Source organism: Gastrolobium bilobum, unplaced genomic scaffold (genome assembly GCF_033153095.1).
Source record: "Gastrolobium bilobum isolate Gb01-03AN ecotype WA unplaced genomic scaffold, APGP_CSIRO_Gbil_v1 utg17977, whole genome shotgun sequence".
NCBI classification, from domain to species: Eukaryota; Viridiplantae; Streptophyta; class Magnoliopsida; order Fabales; family Fabaceae; genus Gastrolobium; species Gastrolobium bilobum.
The window spans coordinates 444,838-466,960 of record NW_026898207.1 but is presented as its reverse complement, the minus strand read 5'-3'; the positions used below and the strand labels follow the sequence as shown (position 1 = coordinate 466,960).

Sequence of the window (22,123 nt, the reverse complement as noted above, 5' to 3'; positions counted from 1 at the left end):
GGAAGGCTACCTGAGAATTTATGCTACCATGGTGAGTTACTTAATTTAGCTGTTCATGAAAATTATCTACAACAGAATATTGAGCAACATTCGTCATAATAACATTGTGAAGTTATTGTGCTGTATCTCCAACAACGATTCTATGCTCCTTGTCTATGAGTATTTGGAAAACCATAGCCTTGATAAAAAAAAAAAACAAATCTATCAAATGATCAGAAAAGAAAGGTTACCTCTTTAGAAATTCTATCTTTGCACCTGGATACAATGTATCAAATGTGAAGAGCAACATAATGAAGAAGGCAAAGATAGAATTTCTAAAGAGGTAACCTTTCTTTTCTGATCATTTGATGTTTCCAATCTTTCACAGTCTGCCTCTAAAATTTCCTTTTTGAAGATTTGGGATCTTTAGAAGTTGAACCAATTCCAGAAATACTTCCAGTCTTCGTGATGCTTGATGAACTGCAGGACAAGGAGCAACAGCAAAAGAATTATTGAGGAAAACAAAGAGCAAGAAGGGAAAAGGGAAAGATATATATATATATATATATTATTTTTTTTTGGAAGCAATAACTAACAGTTAGGATCCTGTATTTACAAACACTACAAATAGGGTTAAATATAATACAAACTTATAAACCCAAAACCCAATGCTTAGTAGTGATAAAAGTGAATAAAATAGTTTCTACGAAATTGGTGTTATATGTACCTACTACTCCTCTGGATAGAATTGTTCTTCATTGCTGCAAGATTTTTGACCTCATGACTGAAAGAAATTCAGAAAAAAATTTTAAATTGAAGTCAATATACAGTTGAGTATACAACCTTCAATATGCATGATCATAACACAGAATTATACCAGAATGTTTCCAATCTAATAACAAGATTGCTGTGAAGTAAGCAAGCTTATGGATAAGAGTAGTTTCCTATTGATCAAATCAAAAAGATGGCCTCCCCTCCTAGGGGAAGGTTGCTCAATTTCTTAACTAGATTGAAGTATTGGTAGGACTTGAGATCCTTGGAAGCATCAAATGATCAGAAAAGAAAGGTTACCTCTTTAGAAATTCTATCTTTGCCTTCTTCATTATGTTGCTCTTCACATTTGATACATTGTATGCAGGTCCATTATCTACAACAGATTCACAAAATCTTGATCCAATTTAAAACGTACATAACTAAAGTGCAGTAGTAGAGTGAACTAAACATAAGGAAATCAGAGTTTTACCTGCCCAAAATCTTCTTTTCCTTGAAGGTGGAACTTTGGAGCATATCCTTACTTGCCTACTCTGTTTTCCTACAGAGTTCCAATACTTGGTAACTATTTTAAACTAAGCAGGTGGAAAGAAATGCTACATTGCTATTTGGTGTTAACTATAAGGCTCATCAAATCAAATCAGCAATTAATAGTTACATCATTTTTTTGGATAAAACAAGCATGTTTATTAGGACAAAATAAGTATAAAGAAAGGTAAAAGAAAAGACATTCGCCTTAAACAAAGCATCAAAAGCAAGAAAATCTGAAATAAGCTCCCCCCACCAAAACACCAAAAAAAAAAATAATAATAATAAAAAGAAAAAGAGGCTAGGGGCATACTTGCATCTTCTTTCTGGTAGAGTTTCTTGATTCGGTCAAGTGCTTCGTTCTCAGCCTGAGCCATTTCCTTTACTTTTGCCTGGATAGAATTAGAAGAGGATGTGAGGAAAAACCATGTGACTAATCAGTCCATACAATATAGTTATAATATGTTCAGTAATCATCACTTAATTAGAACTAATCAACAGCTAATACTATTCATTATACATGTACTTAATTCTAACAGCCTGTAAGGATGTTACCTAGTTAGCACTACTAACAATTGATGTTGTTTTTGGGGGAAAAGAAAGAAAGAGAGATTAAATTTAATACTTCCCTTTCATCTAAAATATAACTGAGTCTAAAAGAAAGAACAAAAATGAAAACAACAAACAAATAAAAAAAAAAAAAAACTACCTCATACAACTGCATCCATTTAAATGACACTTTTTTTTCTCTCATCCTCCGAATAACTTCATTAGTGCAATTTGTGCCAAACTGCTTTTCAAAGAACTTTTTCCACAATTTGTCAGTCACAGGACTCAGATCACTTCCCTGCAAAAGCACATCAAGCAAATAAGGTAACCATTTTAGTCTTGTTCTAACTTCATTCATAGTTAACAAAAGCAACAAAGTCCATCTTACTTCACTGGCCTTCTCCACATGCATCAACTGGTCAAGTGTGCAATGGGGCAAGATTCGCTCAAGCAGATGATTATCAACAGAACCAACATTTCCAAGGTACCTTATTTTATCAATCACTTTCTGAACACAAAGGTCAACCAAGGATGGCGGCTCCTTACGCGCAGACACTTGATCTCTTCTCATCATAGTAATACTGAGAACCAAAATAACAATAAAACAACAAAATTTCATTAAAAAAGAAAAATAACCATGAAAAGTAACTAAAAGAAGCTGATATATAATTCCTCTAATTTTCTGTTTCACAGTAAGCTGAGCATGAGATAGTTAAGACCACAATTAATACTAAAATACCATCTCTTTCTTTTTGGAACATGAATAAGTAAATAAAATCACCAAAAAAAATAAAAAATAAAAAACACTCCAAACCAACGATCGACACATAGGTAGCAAATACCGTTGATTTGGTTCAATCTATTCAAAAAAAAAAGGAAAGAAAGAAAGAAAGAAAATTGAACTTGATTACACTAACCTTTTACATTTATTAATTCATAACACTAAATACAGCAGATCGAAAAGGTTCCTTGTTCAGATTTTGGCATTTATCAAGAAAATAAAAATAAAAATAAAAACTTCCTACTACCCCAAATCCCCATTTAAAATCTATCAAAAGGGTAATTTCCAAAATTAAAAAAGTTTCGATTTCCAATAAAAAAATTAAATAAAAACAATCAAATATCATTCAGATCATCAGAACAGGAGATCAATTAATTCAAAACAGATGCATGTCGGGACCGAGAGTTCTTGGCTGTGCTTACAGATTTGATCGAAACGAAGGTGGATCCGAAACAAGGGACAAGAATGTCGGTGAATCGAAGGGAAGCTGAGCCACGAACGAAGCGGAGACAACGAGAAAGAGAGAGTTTGTCCCCTACGGTTGCAAGAGGAGGACGCCTCAGACGCGTGAGTTCACGCGCTTTTCCTTTGGGACTAGAATATGCTAACATGCGCCGTAAGGGACTCTTGTACCAATGTGGAAAGGTCTAAAATTCGAGATAATATTTGAAGCTCTTGTAAGAGAGAAAAAAGTGGAGAGAGTGGGAGAAGAAAAAAGGTTTGGGGGAGCAGTGAAGACCTAAAATTCGTTGCACTGGGCCTTGGTGTTCTTTGACCAAAAAAAAATAAAGAAAAAAGAAATGAGTGGTAATTTAAAAAGAAGATAGGGATATAAATATGGGACAGGTTATATTTATAAATTTTTTTTGTTTATAAATTACACTATATTCTTTCGGGAGAATATAAACTTTTACAAAATACACTATGTTCTCCCGGAAGAATATAGTATAATTTGTAAACAAAAAAATTTGTAAACGGATCCTGTCCCTGTAAATACAAGAAAAAAATTTCTCTATTGGAAAAGGAGCATCCGAAAAATTGTACACTGGGATCATAATAAAAAAATCCGTGCTGGTGCATTTTTTAACTAGCCCCTATTTTTCTTTTTAGAAATTACCAACAAAAATTAAAGAAATATACGTGCAATGATTTCATACAAAATTTTTAATCCATTTATTTATTTGATTTTTAGGAGGTGTATTGAATTAAGATTTTAAAACATTTTTTTTGAGACAAAAAATCTTATAGATTTTAAAAGATTATTTAGAATTTTAGGGACTTTAAAAACTTTTTTAAAAAACTTCTCTTACAATCAAGATTTCATGAGATTGGATTTTAAAGGATTTTAATAAAATTTATAAGATTTGAAAAGACAATATGAATTTATGAGATTTTAAAAAATCATATGAATTTTTAACAAATATTCAAAATTACAAGAGTCAATAAAAAAAAAGGTTATAATTACCACCTATTCAAATTTTGAAAGTAAAACATAATATAATTTTTGACACACATTCAAATTACTAAGTAACTACTTTTCACATATCTAAAATTATAAGCATTTTCTCGTTCTTGCTCTTGCGTTTGACCAATAGGTTGAAAATTATCATTCTTCATTTGTTCTTTGGTGTTCAAGCCCTCAAAGTCCAAGCAAGGATTCATCTTGGTCTCTTGCTTTGATTATAAGACTGGTGGTAGTGACCTGCTTATTGGCTTTATTGACGTCACTGTTTATTTTCAGGCTTTGCAGAAGAAAGCAAGCACGGGATAACTCATGGAAGCTCATTTCCTTTCAAAGGCTGAATTTCACTGAATCTAACAATGTCAAAAATGACAGAAAATAATATTATTGGCAATGGTGGTTATGGTACTTTGTACCGTGTTGCTGTGAAAAAGATTTGGGAAAACAAAAGGTTAGACAAGAATCTTGAGAGCTCATTTCATACTGAAGTTAGAATATTGTGCAACATTCGTCATAATAACATTGTGAAGTTATTGTGTTGTATCTCCAATAATGATTATATGCTCCTTGTCTATGAGTATTTGGAAAACCATAGCCTTGATGGGTGGCTGCCCAAGAAAAGCAAGCCATCATCTGTGTCAGGTTCAGTTCATCATTTTGTCCTTGATTGGCCAAGGAGATTGCATATAGCCATTGGAGCTGCCCAAGGTTTGTGCTACATGCATCATGATGTTTCACCACCTGTTGTTCATAGAGATGTGAAAACAAGTAACATTCTCTTGGATTCTCAATTCAATGCAAAAGTTGCTGATTTTGGTCTGGCTAGGATGTTAATCAAACCAGGGGAACTTGCCACCATGTCAACTCTGATTGGTTCATTTGGCTATATGGCTCCAGGTGAATGACATTTCAATCTTATTTTTGTTTCCTTACAAACAAATATATTAAAAACAAATCAATTTCTTAAACCCCGATATGAGAGGGTGGGATGAGAACAATCCTTATACACAGTCTTATTCTTGCATATTTGCAAATAGGTTATTTTACGGAGTCAAACCCCATAATTTTTCAATCACAAAGAAACAGTTTTAGCACTACTCCAAGTTTGCCATCTATTACTAACAAATAAATTTCTTAGTTAAATTCAATCTATCTATTTTTTCATTGGCATAAGTTTAATCTGAATTTGTTTTGTCACATTTCCATTGCAGAATATGTTCAAACAACTCGAGTCAGTGAAAAGATTGATGTCTTCAGCTTTGGAGTTATCCTATTGGAACTGACAACTGGTAAACAAGCTAATTATGGTGATGAGCACTCATCTCTTGCAGGGTGGGCTTGGCGCCACATTCATGAAGGAAGCAATATAGAAGAGCTACTAGACAATGATGTCACGGAACCAAGTTACTTGGATGAAATGTAACGTTTTCAAATTGGGGGTCATGTGTACTTCAACACTTCCTGCTAGTAGACCTTCAATGAAGGAGGTCTTGCAAGTATTGCTCAGTTGTAGAGAACCATTTGCTTATGGAGAGAGGAATATTGGCCACTATGATGATGTTCCTCCTCTTAGAAATTCTAAAAGGGAGCACATGTTGAATGTTGATGATGACAGCTAGCTAAGTATCATGTTAGAGTCAGTGAAACACAGCCACATGATTACAGATTTAGAATATCATTACTGTATGGAACATGACATAAAATAGAAGCACCTTGTAACATGTAAATGCATTTGGGTCCTTAGTCCATTAATACTTGTGTCTTTTAATAAGATAATATTATATGTCATATTTTGAAGTTTTTTGAGAGTTTATGTGGAAAAAAATCAGATCATTTAAATATAACGTTCTTGAATTCCAGGCTTGTCCTCTCAAATATAAGGTACTTAATAGTCAAATATATATTTCTTAATATTTAGCAATCCTTAAATAGGCAAATCTCACTTGATAACCCAACAATCTTAAATGACTGAAATCCTGAAAATAATTTATTAAAAATACCCCAAAAATGCTAAAAATTTCAAAGCACAATAAATAATCAATATGTTTATATGCTTAACAATCCTAATATCCACATTGTATTGTTTCTTACATTGCTGGCATAATATTTTTCACAAGTTTTGGCTTATTTAACGCAGTAATTACCGGTTTATTGTCGGGTTTATATTCTTTCACTTAAAGCCCAATTGGACCCGATGAGTGAGAAAAGTTTAGAAAACCTAGAGCCCAAATAGCTTAAGGTTAGAATTTCTTGATACTCATATATATTTATATACTTAAATTTTATTTTCTTTTTTTTCCAATCTCTTCGTATTTATCTTTTATTTGGGTTCATCTATCACCAACCCTAACTAGTTTGGAATAAAAGTGTTATTGATGTTGATGTAGAAACCACTCGATCCTCCCCATTATCACTTTTGGGAGGAGTTTAAAGCCTTAATTCTGGACACGTCTCGAATCGAACTAGTCGCGAAGCAATGAACCGATTGAAATATTTCAAAAAAAATAAAATAAAGCCACTAGCCTTTTTATGTCTTTTCGTATTTTTATTCATTTTAGACTTAGGAATTGGAAAGTATTAAGTTAATGTGGAAGGAAAATGCATTTCATCTTAGGGGCATTGTTCCCTTGGAATAAATCTTTGGTGCTACTGTTGCACCTAGATTCAGTGCTTCCCACCAATGGGAGCATTACATGTCACAGGAGAGAGAATTTTGGTTGACATGTAATGCTCTCATTGGTAGGATACACTGAATCTAGGGTGCAACAGTAGCACCAAAGATTTATTCGTTCCCTTGTAGCAACCATTCGGGTAAAAATCACGTTCAATCCAAAGTTGAGACCTTGTCCATGAGTGTTTGGCTCTAAGTCCTCGGCGTGAATAAGGGGAGTTGATTTGATCTTGGTGTGTGACTGTGAGGTACGAGGCAGTTACTCTCATTTGGAATTTTGGGCTAACAACCCAATTGAAACTTTCAGTGCTCTTTATGATTCTTTGACGGATTGGTCACACTAAAAAAAAGAAAAGAAAAACCACTTTCCTTAAAAATAAAAATAAAAATAAAATTGCATTGGACAAAATCTTTTTCCATAGTGACGCTACATCATTGTCTTTTATGGTGGAATGTTAACGCGATGGTCTACTTTCAACAAAGGTGAGCGTGCTGTTTCCAAGCAAAAATACCATAATATATATGCTGTTAGAAAGAAAAAAGGGAAAAGTTCATAAATCGATCCTCGTGTACTCTTATATTATATACATTCCTGTATTTTTTTTCTTACCAATTATTTTTCTGTATTTTTTTATTTATCCAAGTTCATTTTTAATATTATTAAGGGTTGTATGAGTATAATGTTACATGATCCATAAAACTTTTCTATCTACACAATTAAGAGATGGGATCCACATATTTTTTTTTCTCTTTCATCATTTCACTTTCTCTCTCCTCTTTATTGTAAGTGTAGAAAAATTTTCTTACATTATGCAACATTATACTCATTAAACCCTATTATTAATAAGGGAAAAACATCTATTCTTTTAAAGGATATAAGCTTATATCCTTTTAGATCCTAACCGTTGATTTCCGTCCATCAATGGTTATAATCTATTGGTCAAAGTTAGTGGGCCAAAATTAATTAATAATTTTGATCCAATAAATTATAACCGTTGATAGACGGAAATCAACGGTTAGGATCTAAAAAGATATAAACTTATATCTTTTGAAAGGATAAATGTTATTCCCTATTAATAATTAAACTAACTTATCAATTTTATCCTTATTAAATATTTTGTTTATCACATGGGTTGAAATCACAACTATTATGGACCTGACAAAGGCCCGTATTCTAGAAGGACCAATAAAGGATAGCACTATTTACAAAAAAAATAAAATAAAGGACAACACAAAAGGAAGGGAATCTCCTATTGATGACAATCCTATCCAGACAGCTAAGCAGTTGGACTTGGGCCCCAAATATTCCTGAGAGGCCCAGAATTACACTCCTTCAGGTAACCCATCTATAAATACAGGGTTAAACCAATAAGGTACACACACTCTCTAAACTCTCTCTCTTAGCTTGTCACTGTGCACACACCCCACGCCTTGATCATATCGATTATTATTCTGCACAATGATCAGCCTACCCTCAAGGGTATCTCATTCATAGATACTCGAGAGAGGGCACCTAGATCCTACATAAAATATACCAGCCACCGGTTGGACATCTCTGTCTTTGAGACAGAACATTGGCGCCGTCTGTGGGAACCGTAAACTTCGATTCCCACCCAACAATGGTGAAAGCGCAACAACCGCCGCCACATCCAAATCCTAATACGATGAGCGCAAAGTACAAAAATAAGACTCATCAACTGTTCGAGGCCGATCACAGTTCGTAATTGTTTCAACAAACATGATGAAGCCGAGATGGTGTTGAGATCGGAATTATGACCACTACCGTTGTCGGGATCATGGTCGAGATCGAGATTAAGACTGAGAACATAGCCGAGATCGGGGCTAATGAAGCAAAGAACAAAAAAACAGGTTGGGAAAGTTGATTGTTATGGATACGTTTAGCACTGCAATCACAATACCAACAACTACATCAAAATGGCATCCCGAAGCCATACAAGACAAGATTCTCCGAGATCGAGATGGCACCTACGAGGCACCATGGCACATGGGCTAGAGCGTGCAAATTTTTTATTAGTCTTGATAAGAATTGGGGTTTATACCTGGTGACGAGTTTCGGTTGTGATGCTGCACATTCTGTGTCTCATGGTAACTAGTCACCATTTGTCACCAATCTTCAAGCTCCTCTGCTGGTCCAATTCTTGCCATGATTTCTTCCTTTGACAAACAACTTTCAAGAAGGGTCGTATAGCTTGTGGTCAGCCCAGCACGACGAGGAATGGAGGTGTCAATTGGCATGAGGAGAGATGGAGCATTGACTGGCAAACATACTACTTCGACAGCAAGTCAAATTGCACAGTTTGAATTACCTCTATCATAATCTCTCTCTTTGTCTTATTTATTGTTATGGCATACAATCTTACGTGTCATTCTATGATTCTAAAAATTATAATATAAAGCAAAATATGTGTTTGAGAAGATAAGTCAAACAAAGAAAAATATCAAGAACTAGGATGTTTGGTGACGCCTAGTACCTTGGCATTCACAATGGGAATGATAAAAGAAATAAATACTAAGATATTAATCACACTATCCGGTGCTCATATTTTTGCTATATTTGGTCCTGCATATTATTATCATCAATGTTGTGTGGCGGCGAGGAGCATAATAAGCTTCCTCGAGGTGCAGTTTCCTGAACTCAACTGCTACACAAATGATAAATCCTTTGGTTCAGTAAGAGATGCAAAATGAGGCTTGATCATTATAAGAGATTAGGAGCTAATAGATCCTTTGCAATTTACAACTGATAACATGAGGTGAAGTAATAACCTCAGACTAAAGAAGGAAGTCCATGGCCTTTCAGATGGCATCTTCAATGATTTATTCTTATAATATTGAATATTATCATTTGTTCTTGTTGAATCACTTGAAGGCAGAAGGTTGACAAGTCTACCTCTGTCATAGACAACAACTCATTTACTGGGTTTTCCAAGCCTTTTGTTTCATATTATTTGATTAAAAATAACTGCTACACTGATTGGTTGTCTATGTCTTTTATTGATATGGACAAACCATACATAACATACAAGCAAGGGAACACCGGCAACCAGGCTGTCAAAGACTGTCAGTAATTTAGCAGCTCGGCATACCATTAGAGTCAAGATATACCATCCTCAAGGAAAATCAAACCAGGAAAGGTTACTCTTTTTATATCATACTCTTTTTATATACACAATTGCAGATAATATGCTTCTCGCTTTACATATCTATTCATCTGCAATTTTCCATTCTTGACACTTGTCTAAAATTGCGCGATGAAGGAATTAAATATCTGATGCATACAAATGATATTTTTGCTTTTATTGCAAAAATAAAGCATGACCATCAGTTTTTTTTTTTAAAAAAAAAACTGCAGATATGCAATGTCTATATATCTTGCCGAAAAAAACTTATATATTTCCAATATGAACTAATGATATTTTTTGTGAGGTAATGGGTGTTTAACACCAAATTGATTCGTCAGTAAATTGGTGTTTGGCCAAGGCCACCAGTATGTTGAATTCCTCTGCCAAGTGAACTCCAGTTCCTACCAACTCAACTCAGATGGTTGCCTCACGTTAAAAATAATGAGCAGATGGCTATCTTAAAGCGATGAAAGAAGCCGAGTTAAATATACATTGTGAAGCCAATCGAACATGAATATACATTGTGTGTTTCGATGTGGTCGAAGGCTGCAGGATACAATAAATCCGGGGTATTTGAACCCATCCAGCCCAACGGGCAGGATTGAGCGTTCTAGCCCTGTAAGGCAATCCGGAGGTATTTGAACTCGTCCAGCCCAACGGGCGGGATTGAGCATTCTAGCCCCGTAAGGAAATCCGGAGGAATTGAACCCGTCCTACCCATAGGGTAGGATTGAGTGTTCTAGCCGCGGAAACAGACACGAGGTATTTGAACCCGTCCAGCCCAAAGGGCAGGATAGAGTGTTCTAGCCCCGTAAGAAAATCTGTCGGATTTGAACCCGTCCTACCCAAAGGGTAGGATTGAGTGTTCTAGCCACGGAAACAGACACGAGGTATTTGAACCCGTCTCGCCCACAGGGCGAGATTGAGAGTTCTAGCCTCGCAACAATGCAGGGGTATTTGAACCCGTCTTGACCAAGGGCAAGATTGCGAGTTCTAGCCCGGCCCAAAACGTCGAGGTATTTGAACCCGTCTTGCCAAAACGAGCAAGATTGCGAGTTTTAGCCCGGCCTACAACGTCGAGGTATTTGAACCCTCTTGCCTACGGGTAAGGTTGCGAGTTCTAGCCCGGCCAACAACGTCGAGGTATTTGAACCCTCTTGCCTACGGGTAAGGTTGCGAGTTCTAGCCCGGCCAACAACGTCGAGGTACTTGAACCCTCTTGCCTACAGGTAAGGTTGCGAGTTCTAGCCGAGGTAAATAATCTTGGAAGATAGGGGAACGCCCTATCATTCTCAAGTTCCTTATGGAAAAAATCAAAATTATTGCTATGAAAGCAACACATCCAACTTTTGACAAGAAATCAGACTTGCGAAATAAAATGAAGAGATCACTGCTATTACATCCCGGCAGCCTGGACAACCAAACTACCGGGCTGGGGGGCAACTGTTATGGACCTGACAAAGGCCCGTATTCTAGAAGGACCAATAAAGGATAGCACAAAAGGAAAGGAATCTCCTATTGATGACAATCATATCCAGAGAGCTAAGCAGTTGGACTTGGGTCCCCAATATTCCTGAGAGGCCCAGAATTACACTCCTTCAGGTAACCCATCTATAAATACAGGGTTAAACCAATAAGGTACACACACTCTCTAACCCTCTCTCTTAGCTTGTCACTGTGCACACACCCCACGCCTTGATCATATCGATTATTATTGTGCACAGTGATCAGCCTACCCTCAAGGGTATCTCATTCATAGATACTCGAGAGAGGGCACCTAGATCCTACATAAATATACCAGCCACCGGTTGGACATCTCTGTCTTTGAGACAGAACAACAGCACTTAGACCACTGCTTATGTCCCTAAAAGGATAGATAAAGAAATAACATTTGCTCTACCAAAAAAAAAAAAAAAAAAAGAAATAACATTCATCGTGCACTTATACTGTTTTACCACTTTTCAGTAGTTAAGAATTGTATATTATTATTATTAGCATCAGAGCAAGGAATTCCGTGATGAGATTCTCAAACTAGGTATTTGGTAGAAAAAAAAATTTACTCGAAAATCACGATTTTCAGGAATATAATCGAAAAATGAGTTTTTCAGAAATGTTACCAATAAATTATTTAATAGGTCAAAATATTTTCAAAAATATTGGGTTAATTTTCTTGATGCTATGTTTGGTTGTATTAAAATTTTCCTTGAGAATCTAAGAATATCACCCCTTAGGTGATATTTTTGGATGGTATTTTCAAAAAAATGTACACACAAAATAAATTTTCGAAAATTTTAAAACTCTCGTAACAAACGAGGATAAATAAAATGAAGAATGATATACTTATCACCAAAAAAGTTTACAACCTTAACAACTAATCTAATAACCGTTGATTTTCGTCAATCTAACGGTTATAATTTATTGAAAATTATTGGGTCGTATTTATTATTTAATTATTAATTCTTAATAAATTATAATCGATAGATTGACGGAAATCAACGGTAATTAAGTTGGTTGTAAATGTGGTAAACTTTTTTGGTGGTAAATATATCCACCAAATAAAATTACTACCTTCAAATTTCCAAAAAATTACAAAAAAAAAAAAAAAAAAAACCTTCTATCAAACACCCCCTATATTTGTTATTAGTAGGGGTGGAAAAGTGGGCGCCCCGCCTCACCCCGCCATCAACCCATCAAAAAATGAACCAGCCCGCCCTGCCCCGCTTTTGAAATTGGGCTGAAAAGCTCAGCCCGCCCCGCCCCGTTTGGCGGGTTGGCCCGCCAGCCTGAGCCTATTTTACACTAACCCGCCTCGGCCTGCCTATGCCCGCCATCAACCCGTCAAAAAATGAGCCTGCCCCGCCTCGCTTTTGAGATGGGTTGAAAAACTCAGCCTGCTCTGTCCCGTTTGGCGGGTTGAACGGGTTGGCCCGTCGATTCGAGCCCGTTTTGCCGGCTCTAGTTATTAGCACTTCAAACGTGAACAACTTTCCAAAAGTAGGACAAAAGTAAAACCCAAAGTGAGTTTTTATTTTTACCTTGGATTTGGATTACCCCATCTATACCCATCATCTAGGATATCAATGTCAGTGCTTGTCTGAACAACTCTGGGTTCGTTCTCTCACTGTTCTACTACCAGCAGTTGATATACCCTCATTTTCACCTTCAATTTTCCTGGAAAAATTAACCATGGAATGAACCACGCAAATGATAATATAGAGAAAGGCCACACACTTGATTAGTGAACCTTAATTATGATGCAAAATGATAAAATAAAAACTTACCATCTTTTGGCATCAGGTTAATCTTCATCAAACTCATCTCCTCCTGATCTACACTTTTGGAAACTCTCTTCAAAATCATCATCCCCTATTGATATTGATGAAACATGTACACACAACCATTATGTCCAGTGCGGAAGCATATGTGAGCGAGCCACAAATAACGACCCTAACAAAAAAATACAGTTCCCACTTCCGATTAAAAAAAGGGTTTTAATTAAATTTTTGAAAGATCACATCTTCAAAGAACTGAAATTTTGTAAAGGGAATAAAAGTTGATTTTTTTTATAAGAGACGAAAGTGAACATCGTATTTTTTATTAGGGACTTAAAATGAGCTTTATTCTGTAAAATAAAATAAGGGTAAAATTGACAAGTTAATTTAATTACTCATAATATGAAACCTGAATTTGGATGGAAAAAAAAAGTTACAGAGGATAAGAAAAAAGCATAAAGATATAAGTGATAAAAAAATAAATTAAGTGAGATTTATGAATTTTTCCTAAAGATAAAAGTAGTAATTATTTTATGAAAATCTTTTTCTCATTTTACCGCAGATTATCCTATTATATTATACTCACATCAATTTTTGTGCAACTTCTTATTCTTTCAAAAAAATTGGTGAACCTGCATTTTTTTGTGTTTGCGAGAACGATGACTCATATGCAGTGAAATGAAGAAACTAATACCCATCGACGCTAAATGAACGAGGGGCCTTTAGCTCGGCTCGTGAAAGTCTGAGTTTACATATTTAAAATTAATTGTTGGCACTATGCCTGAACTTATACAAAAGCTCGTTTAATAAAAAGGTCTCAGGTCTCATTTCAAAAGCTCGGCCTTAGAGCCTCTCAGGCTGGCCTAATATATTATTTTTTATTTATATTTTATATTTTTATATTACTTGTAAATTTGTAATAATCCTCTCTTTCTCCTCAATTTATTTCACCCCATTTTATTGGTTAAACAGACTTTTTGAATAATTTTGTTCTATATTATTTTGTTTGGATATACATTGAATTTATGAATATTTATTGAATTACTAGTGTTGTTGATTATATTTTCTGTTTGGATAATTTTTGTTGTCTTATATATTTTTAAACAGGCTAAATCGGACTTTTATTTTTTATAAATAAGCCAGGTCACTGTCCGATAATTATATTTATAATATGTAACAGGCTTGGTTAGACTGAAACATTTAAACACAGGCTTAACCTTTTAAGACTAAAGCTCGGCCCGGCCCGTTAACACCCTATCCATAATTATATAATGAAAATTGAGTTAAAATTTATCTACATTTACTGTAAAAACGTTAAAGCCATTAATTAATAATAAATTTGACTCATTAAGTTTGACCCAATAAATTATAACTGTTGATTAACTGAAGTCAACGGCTATGATCTAAAATGACACAAGATTATATCCTTTAAAGGATAACCATTTCCACCATCATAAAATAATAAAGAAACTTATATGCAAACACGCGAGTCATGCTTAATAGGCTATAATGATATTCAACTCCATACTTTTTGAATCAATTCGTTAATTGGTTGCACCATACACAATAAAAAAAGTGAGTGCATAAAAAGATTGTAAAAGATAAAAAGTTTAAAAATACATTAAAAAAGAATAGAATTTTTGAAAATAAATAAATAATTCAAATTTCCCTGAATTTCAAGTGTATAGTGGAAATCAAGTAAAGAATTGTCAAGTGCAGACTACAAGTCTTCTTGTTCCTCCTTTGCAAATCAAATCCTTAATTTTCAACAAACACACTACACCCAGAAAAACTCAAACACCCACATGATAATCTTATCCAATTCCAGTGTTAAATTGCCAATTTACTCTTTTGTGACAATCTTCCTTATCCTGAACCATGTAGCCTCTCAGTCTCAGCTGCATGATAAGGAACATGAAGTCCTACTCAAAATAAAGCAATACTTAAAAACCCACCATTTCTAAGTCACTGGAACCCATCAAACACCTCTCACTGCTATTGGCCTGAGATCAACTGCACCAGTGGCTCAGTCACTGGACTAGCTCTTGTCAACGACAACATCACTCAAACATTGCCACCTTTCATATGTGACCTTAAAAATCTCACACATGTTGATTTCAACTTGAATTTCATTGCTGGGGAGTTCCCAACATCTCTCTACAATTGTTCCAAGTTGGAGTACCTTGACCTCTCACAGAACTGCTTTGTTGGTAAGATTCCTAATGACATTGATCGCTTGTCCAGTTTGCAGTATCTTAGTCTTAGTTACAACAACTTCAGTGGTGACATTCCTGTGAGTATTGGAAGGTTAAAGGAACTGAGAGTACTTAGTCTTCAAGATTGTCTATTTGATGGTACTTTCCCTGCTGAGATTGCCAACTTGTCCAATCTTGAAACCTTGGATTTGTCCTTTAACATGATGTTCCTTCCTTTGAGGTTGCCTACTAACTGGACAATGCTGAACAAGTTGAAGGTGTTTTATATGTATGACTGCAACTTGGTTGGGGAAATCCCTGAATCAATTGGACAAATGGTGGCTTTGGAGATATTGGATATATCACAAAACGGTTTAACTGGAAAAATTGGATCAAGTTGTAGCTTTGGGATTTCTAAAGAGTAGCCTTTCTTTTCTGATCATTTGATGTTTCCAATCTTTCACAGTCTGCCTCTAAAATTTCCTTTTTGAAGATTTGGGATCTTTAGAAGTTGAACCAATTCCAGAAATACTTCCAGTCTTCGTGATGCTTGATGAACTGCAGGACCAAGGAGCAACAGCAAAAGAATTATTGAGGAAAACAAAGAGCAAGAAGGGAAAAGGGAAAGATATATATATATATATTATTTTTTTTTGGAAGCAATAACTAACAGTTAGGATCCTGTATTTACAAACACTACAAATAGGGTTAAATATAATACAAACTTATAAACCCAAAACCCAATGCTTAGTAGTGATAAAAGTGAATAAAATAGTTTCTACGAAATTGGTGTTATATGTACCTACTACTCCTCTGGATAGAATTGTTCTTCATTGCTGCAAGATTTTTGACCTCATGACTGAAAGAAATTCAGAAAAAAATTTTAAATTGAAGTCAATATACAGTTGAGTATACAACCTTCAATATGCATGATCATAACACAGAATTATACCAGAATGTTTCCAATCTAATAACAAGATTGCTGTGAAGTAAGCAAGCTTATGGATAAGAGTAGTTTCCTATTGATCAAATCAAAAAGATGGCCTCCCCTCCTAGGGGAAGGTTGCTCAATTTCTTAACTAGATTGAAGTATTGGTAGGACTTGAGATCCTTGGAAGCATCAAATGATCAGAAAAGAAAGGTTACCTCTTTAGAAATTCTATCTTTGCCTTCTTCATTATGTTGCTCTTCACATTTGATACATTGTATGCAGGTCCATTATCTACAACAGATTCACAAAATCTTGATCCAATTTAAAACGTACATAACTAAAGTGCAGTAGTAGAGTGAACTAAACATAAGGAAATCAGAGTTTTACCTGCCCAAAATCTTCTTTTCCTTGAAGGTGGAACTTTGGAGCATATCCTTACTTGCCTACTCTGTTTTCCTACAGAGTTCCAATACTTGGTAACTATTTTAAACTAAGCAGGTGGAAAGAAATGCTACATTGCTATTTGGTGTTAACTATAAGGCTCATCAAATCAAATCAGCAATTAATAGTTACATCATTTTTTTGGATAAAACAAGCATGTTTATTAGGACAAAATAAGTATAAAGAAAGGTAAAAGAAAAGACATTCGCCTTAAACAAAGCATCAAAAGCAAGAAAATCTGAAATAAGCTCCCCCCACCAAAACACCAAAAAAAAAAATAATAATAATAAAAAGAAAAAGAGGCTAGGGGCATACTTGCATCTTCTTTCTGGTAGAGTTTCTTGATTCGGTCAAGTGCTTCGTTCTCAGCCTGAGCCATTTCCTTTACTTTTGCCTGGATAGAATTAGAAGAGGATGTGAGGAAAAACCATGTGACTAATCAGTCCATACAATATAGTTATAATATGTTCAGTAATCATCACTTAATTAGAACTAATCAACAGCTAATACTATTCATTATACATGTACTTAATTCTAACAGCCTGTAAGGATGTTACCTAGTTAGCACTACTAACAATTGATGTTGTTTTTGGGGGAAAAGAAAGAAAGAGAGATTAAATTTAATACTTCCCTTTCATCTAAAATATAACTGAGTCTAAAAGAAAGAACAAAAATGAAAACAACAAACAAATAAAAAAAAAAAAAAACTACCTCATACAACTGCATCCATTTAAATGACACTTTTTTTTCTCTCATCCTCCGAATAACTTCATTAGTGCAATTTGTGCCAAACTGCTTTTCAAAGAACTTTTTCCACAATTTGTCAGTCACAGGACTCAGATCACTTCCCTGCAAAAGCACATCAAGCAAATAAGGTAACCATTTTAGTCTTGTTCTAACTTCATTCATAGTTAACAAAAGCAACAAAGTCCATCTTACTTCACTGGCCTTCTCCACATGCATCAACTGGTCAAGTGTGCAATGGGGCAAGATTCGCTCAAGCAGATGATTATCAACAGAACCAACATTTCCAAGGTACCTTATTTTATCAATCACTTTCTGAACACAAAGGTCAACCAAGGATGGCGGCTCCTTACGCGCAGACACTTGATCTCTTCTCATCATAGTAATACTGAGAACCAAAATAACAATAAAACAACAAAATTTCATTAAAAAAGAAAAATAACCATGAAAAGTAACTAAAAGAAGCTGATATATAATTCCTCTAATTTTCTGTTTCACAGTAAGCTGAGCATGAGATAGTTAAGACCACAATTAATACTAAAATACCATCTCTTTCTTTTTGGAACATGAATAAGTAAATAAAATCACCAAAAAAAATAAAAAATAAAAAACACTCCAAACCAACGATCGACACATAGGTAGCAAATACCGTTGATTTGGTTCAATCTATTCAAAAAAAAAAGGAAAGAAAGAAAGAAAGAAAATTGAACTTGATTACACTAACCTTTTACATTTATTAATTCATAACACTAAATACAGCAGATCGAAAAGGTTCCTTGTTCAGATTTTGGCATTTATCAAGAAAATAAAAATAAAAATAAAAACTTCCTACTACCCCAAATCCCCATTTAAAATCTATCAAAAGGGTAATTTCCAAAATTAAAAAAGTTTCGATTTCCAATAAAAAAATTAAATAAAAACAATCAAATATCATTCAGATCATCAGAACAGGAGATCAATTAATTCAAAACAGATGCATGTCGGGACCGAGAGTTCTTGGCTGTGCTTACAGATTTGATCGAAACGAAGGTGGATCCGAAACAAGGGACAAGAATGTCGGTGAATCGAAGGGAAGCTGAGCCACGAACGAAGCGGAGACAACGAGAAAGAGAGAGTTTGTCCCCTACGGTTGCAAGAGGAGGACGCCTCAGACGCGTGAGTTCACGCGCTTTTCCTTTGGGACTAGAATATGCTAACATGCGCCGTAAGGGACTCTTGTACCAATGTGGAAAGGTCTAAAATTCGAGATAATATTTGAAGCTCCCCGACTTGTGCTCTTGTAAGACAGAAAAAAGTGGAGAGAGAGGGAGAAGAAAAAAGGGTTGGGGGAGCAGTGAAGACCGTTGCACCAATAAATATATGTGCTGGTGGACTGTGCCTCGGTGTTCTTTGACCAAAAAAAAGAAAGAAAAAAAAGGAATGAGTGGTAATTTAAAAAGAAGATAGGGATATAATTATCACAGAGGTTATATTTGTAAACTTTTTGGTTTATAAACTCTTACAAATTACACTATATTCTTTCGGGAGAATACAAATTTTTACAAAATACACTATGTTCTCCCGAAAAAGTATAGTTTAATTTGTAAAAAAATTTGATAACCATATCTTAACTGTTGATTTTCGTCAATCAACGGTTATTATTTTCATAAATCAAACTCATTAATTAATTATTAATTCGCAATAAATGATAACCGTTGATTGACGAAAATCAACAGTTAAAATATGGTAATAACATTATTTGATAATAATAATATCCTATCAAATATTTTATTTTTAGGTTTCATGTTTCTTATATTATAATACATATACGTAAAAGTACGTGGACTTATATGACAATGTAAAAAGAAAAGAAAAGAAAATATAAATTTATACGATATAAAACGTTAAACCCTAATATATTGGGCAAAAAATTGATATATTATATTTTAAAAAAAAATTACGAATTTATGGCAGTTTTAGAAATAATTACACATTTATTGCACAATATCACGCTCAATTTGGGCGTCACCAATAACGTCTAACTTAGGCGTCACTCATTATGTGTTGACACGTGTCACAAACAATTAACAATTTAATCGTAAAACTTCTGGAGGCCATAATTTTTGACTCGGGTATCCGAATCAGGTAATTTTTTTTATTTCATCTAACTTTTCGAGATCTACGCAATGACACCACATTTGACATATCTTATCTCTCACAAACACAATTTGAATTTGCAACAATGAGACTTTATCTTAGAAGTCGAGATTTGAAATTAATGATGACAATTTATACCGATATGAAAATAAGAACTCTTACCTTCATTATTATTCTATTTATATTTAATGATTCATACAAATTATATTACTTATCAATTTTACTGATCTTTTTACTATTTTTATTATGTTCTCTTATTTATTTTTGGGAAAGGTTATAATTACTACATTTTTTTCTTATTACTTGTTACTACTAAATCTTAACCATTAATTTCTGTCAATCTAACGATTATAATTTATTGGGTCATACTTATTAATTAATTATTAATTATTAATTTATTGGGTCACAATCTAATGATTATAGTTAATTAATTAATTATAATTTCCGTTAATCCACTTTAGTACTATTATTAATTTCAGACCACAACTTATAAGATAAAGTCTCATTGTTACAAATTCAAATTATGTTTGTGAGAGATAAAATATGTCAAATGAGGTGTTATTACGTAAATCTTGAAAAGTTATGTGGAATTAAAAAAAAATTACCTGATTCGGATACACGAGTCAAAAGTTATGGCCTTCAGAAGTTTTACGATTAAATTAATTTTTTGTTATACGTGTCAACATATGATAAGTGACGCCTAAATTAGGCGTGATTGCCTCTTGAGTGACGCCTAAGTGAGGCGTGATTGGTGACGTCTAAATTGAACGTGATACTATGTAATAAATGTGTAATTATTTTTAAAACTGTCATAAATTCATAATTTTTTATTTAAAAAATAATAAAATAATTTTTTTTCCTAATATATTGTATCGTAAAGAAAATATGCTTCAGAAAAGAATCACGAAAATAGGCAAAAGCAGGAAGCTTCTTTGAAAGTTCTGTATAGTCAAATCTTCACGTTATCTGTGGGCCTGTAGCCTATATTGACCGTATAAAGTATTTGTAGTGCTAATGCGAAACTAATTAAAAGAATAGCAATTTGATGTGATATCTTTCTAGAATATCATAAAATAACACAATCCATTATGGCCACACGAGGATCGAGGTCAAAGTTTTGTAGCGGTGGATGCAAACTAATCTAATTATAATGGGAAATATTACTCTCCTTTTGCATAAGATTACTTCTCTCCTATTCTCTCACTTCGATTTCCGCACCTCACCTTTTTCTTTTTTTTCTTTTTTCTTGTAATGGTGGGACCCACCCATTTTATCTCTACAACATAAGATACCTATCTTATATTGAAGGAGAATAATAAAACCCAATTATAATTTATACTTAGATTCAAAGTAAAGAATTGGATGGAAATGTTATTAACACTTTAAAAAAATCAATATCTTTTATTATTAAATATAATTTTTGTTAGTCCTATTAATAAAAAAAACAACTCATGTTATTTAATATGATTTACATAAGATTTTATTTAATAATAAAAAATAGAAAAGTGTGTTGAGAAATAGTTGCCGTCTGATTACTCTAGGCTCATTTAAATACTGGAAAAAGAGGATAAACCTTCAAATGTAAATTCAAAGCAAAGAAAGTATCACCAAGTTTGTGGCAAAAAAATTAATTTAAATTTTTTTAATAAAAAATTATGAATTTATGACAATTTAGAATAATTATATATTTATTGTACAATATCACACTTAATTTGGGCATCACCAATCACGCTTAAATTGAGCGTCACTTAAGAGGCAATCACGCCTAATTTAAGCGTCATTCATCAGGTGTTGACACGTGTCACAAAAAATTAACAATTTAATCGTAAAATTTCTGAAGGCCATACCTTTTGATTCGGATATCCGAATCAGGTAATTTTTTCTTTTGAACAACTTGGTAAATTGTTAATTTTATGATTAAATTGTTAATTTTTTGTGAATCGTGTCAACACCTGATGAGTGATGCCTAAATTAGGCGTGATTGCCTCTTGAGTGACGCCCAATTTAGACGTGATTGGTGATGCTCAAATTGAGCGTAATATTGTACAATACATGTGTAATTATTTTCAAAACTGTCATAAATTCATAATTTTTTTATTTAAAAAACAATATATCAATTTTTTTGCCCCGAAGTTGGTAGCCATAACAAGAAGGCTTGGAGTTATAATTTTGGTTTAATACTTAACTTTGTTTTGGTTTCTCCGTAATTCTAATTTGGGACTTTATCATTACTCTTAAATAATACTAATAACAAAGGTTAGTGATTTAATTGGCCATATTCTTTTTTTGCAATATCTTAACAAATCTCTTTATAGTCCCAATCCACGGTCTCTGTGGTCCACAAAAAATAATTGGCATAAGATAGAATATGTAAATTGGAACCTCCAATTTTGAAAAGCTAACCTTTGACTCAACCATTGTTCAATGTTTCGGACATATTCAGTGTGTAAAACTGGTTTTCATACAGGAGTTCCTCTTCATTGAATGACACACAGTGTGTGAACCAGAAAAAACTTAGAC

At 33.9% G+C, this 22,123-nt stretch overlaps 1 protein-coding gene and 3 pseudogenes across 1 annotated transcript; 2 read left to right on the top strand and 2 right to left on the bottom strand.

The window, feature by feature from the left end:
• Positions 1–256: 256 nt before the first annotated feature.
• LOC133313868 (uncharacterized) lies at positions 257–3,325 on the bottom strand (annotated as a pseudogene).
• Positions 3,074–5,689, top strand: LOC133313886 (receptor protein-tyrosine kinase CEPR1-like; annotated as a pseudogene).
• Positions 5,690–9,510: 3,821 nt separating this feature from the next.
• On the top strand, positions 9,511–15,776 carry LOC133313885 (receptor-like protein 52). Its single transcript, XM_061515299.1, has 3 exons — positions 9,511–9,515; positions 9,632–9,826; positions 15,179–15,776. The coding sequence occupies exons 1-3, from the start codon at positions 9,511–9,513 to the stop codon at positions 15,774–15,776; spliced, it is 798 nt and encodes a 265-aa protein (XP_061371283.1).
• A 25-nt stretch (positions 15,777–15,801) lies between these two features.
• LOC133313866 (uncharacterized) lies at positions 15,802–18,551 on the bottom strand (annotated as a pseudogene).
• Positions 18,552–22,123: the final 3,572 nt, after the last annotated feature.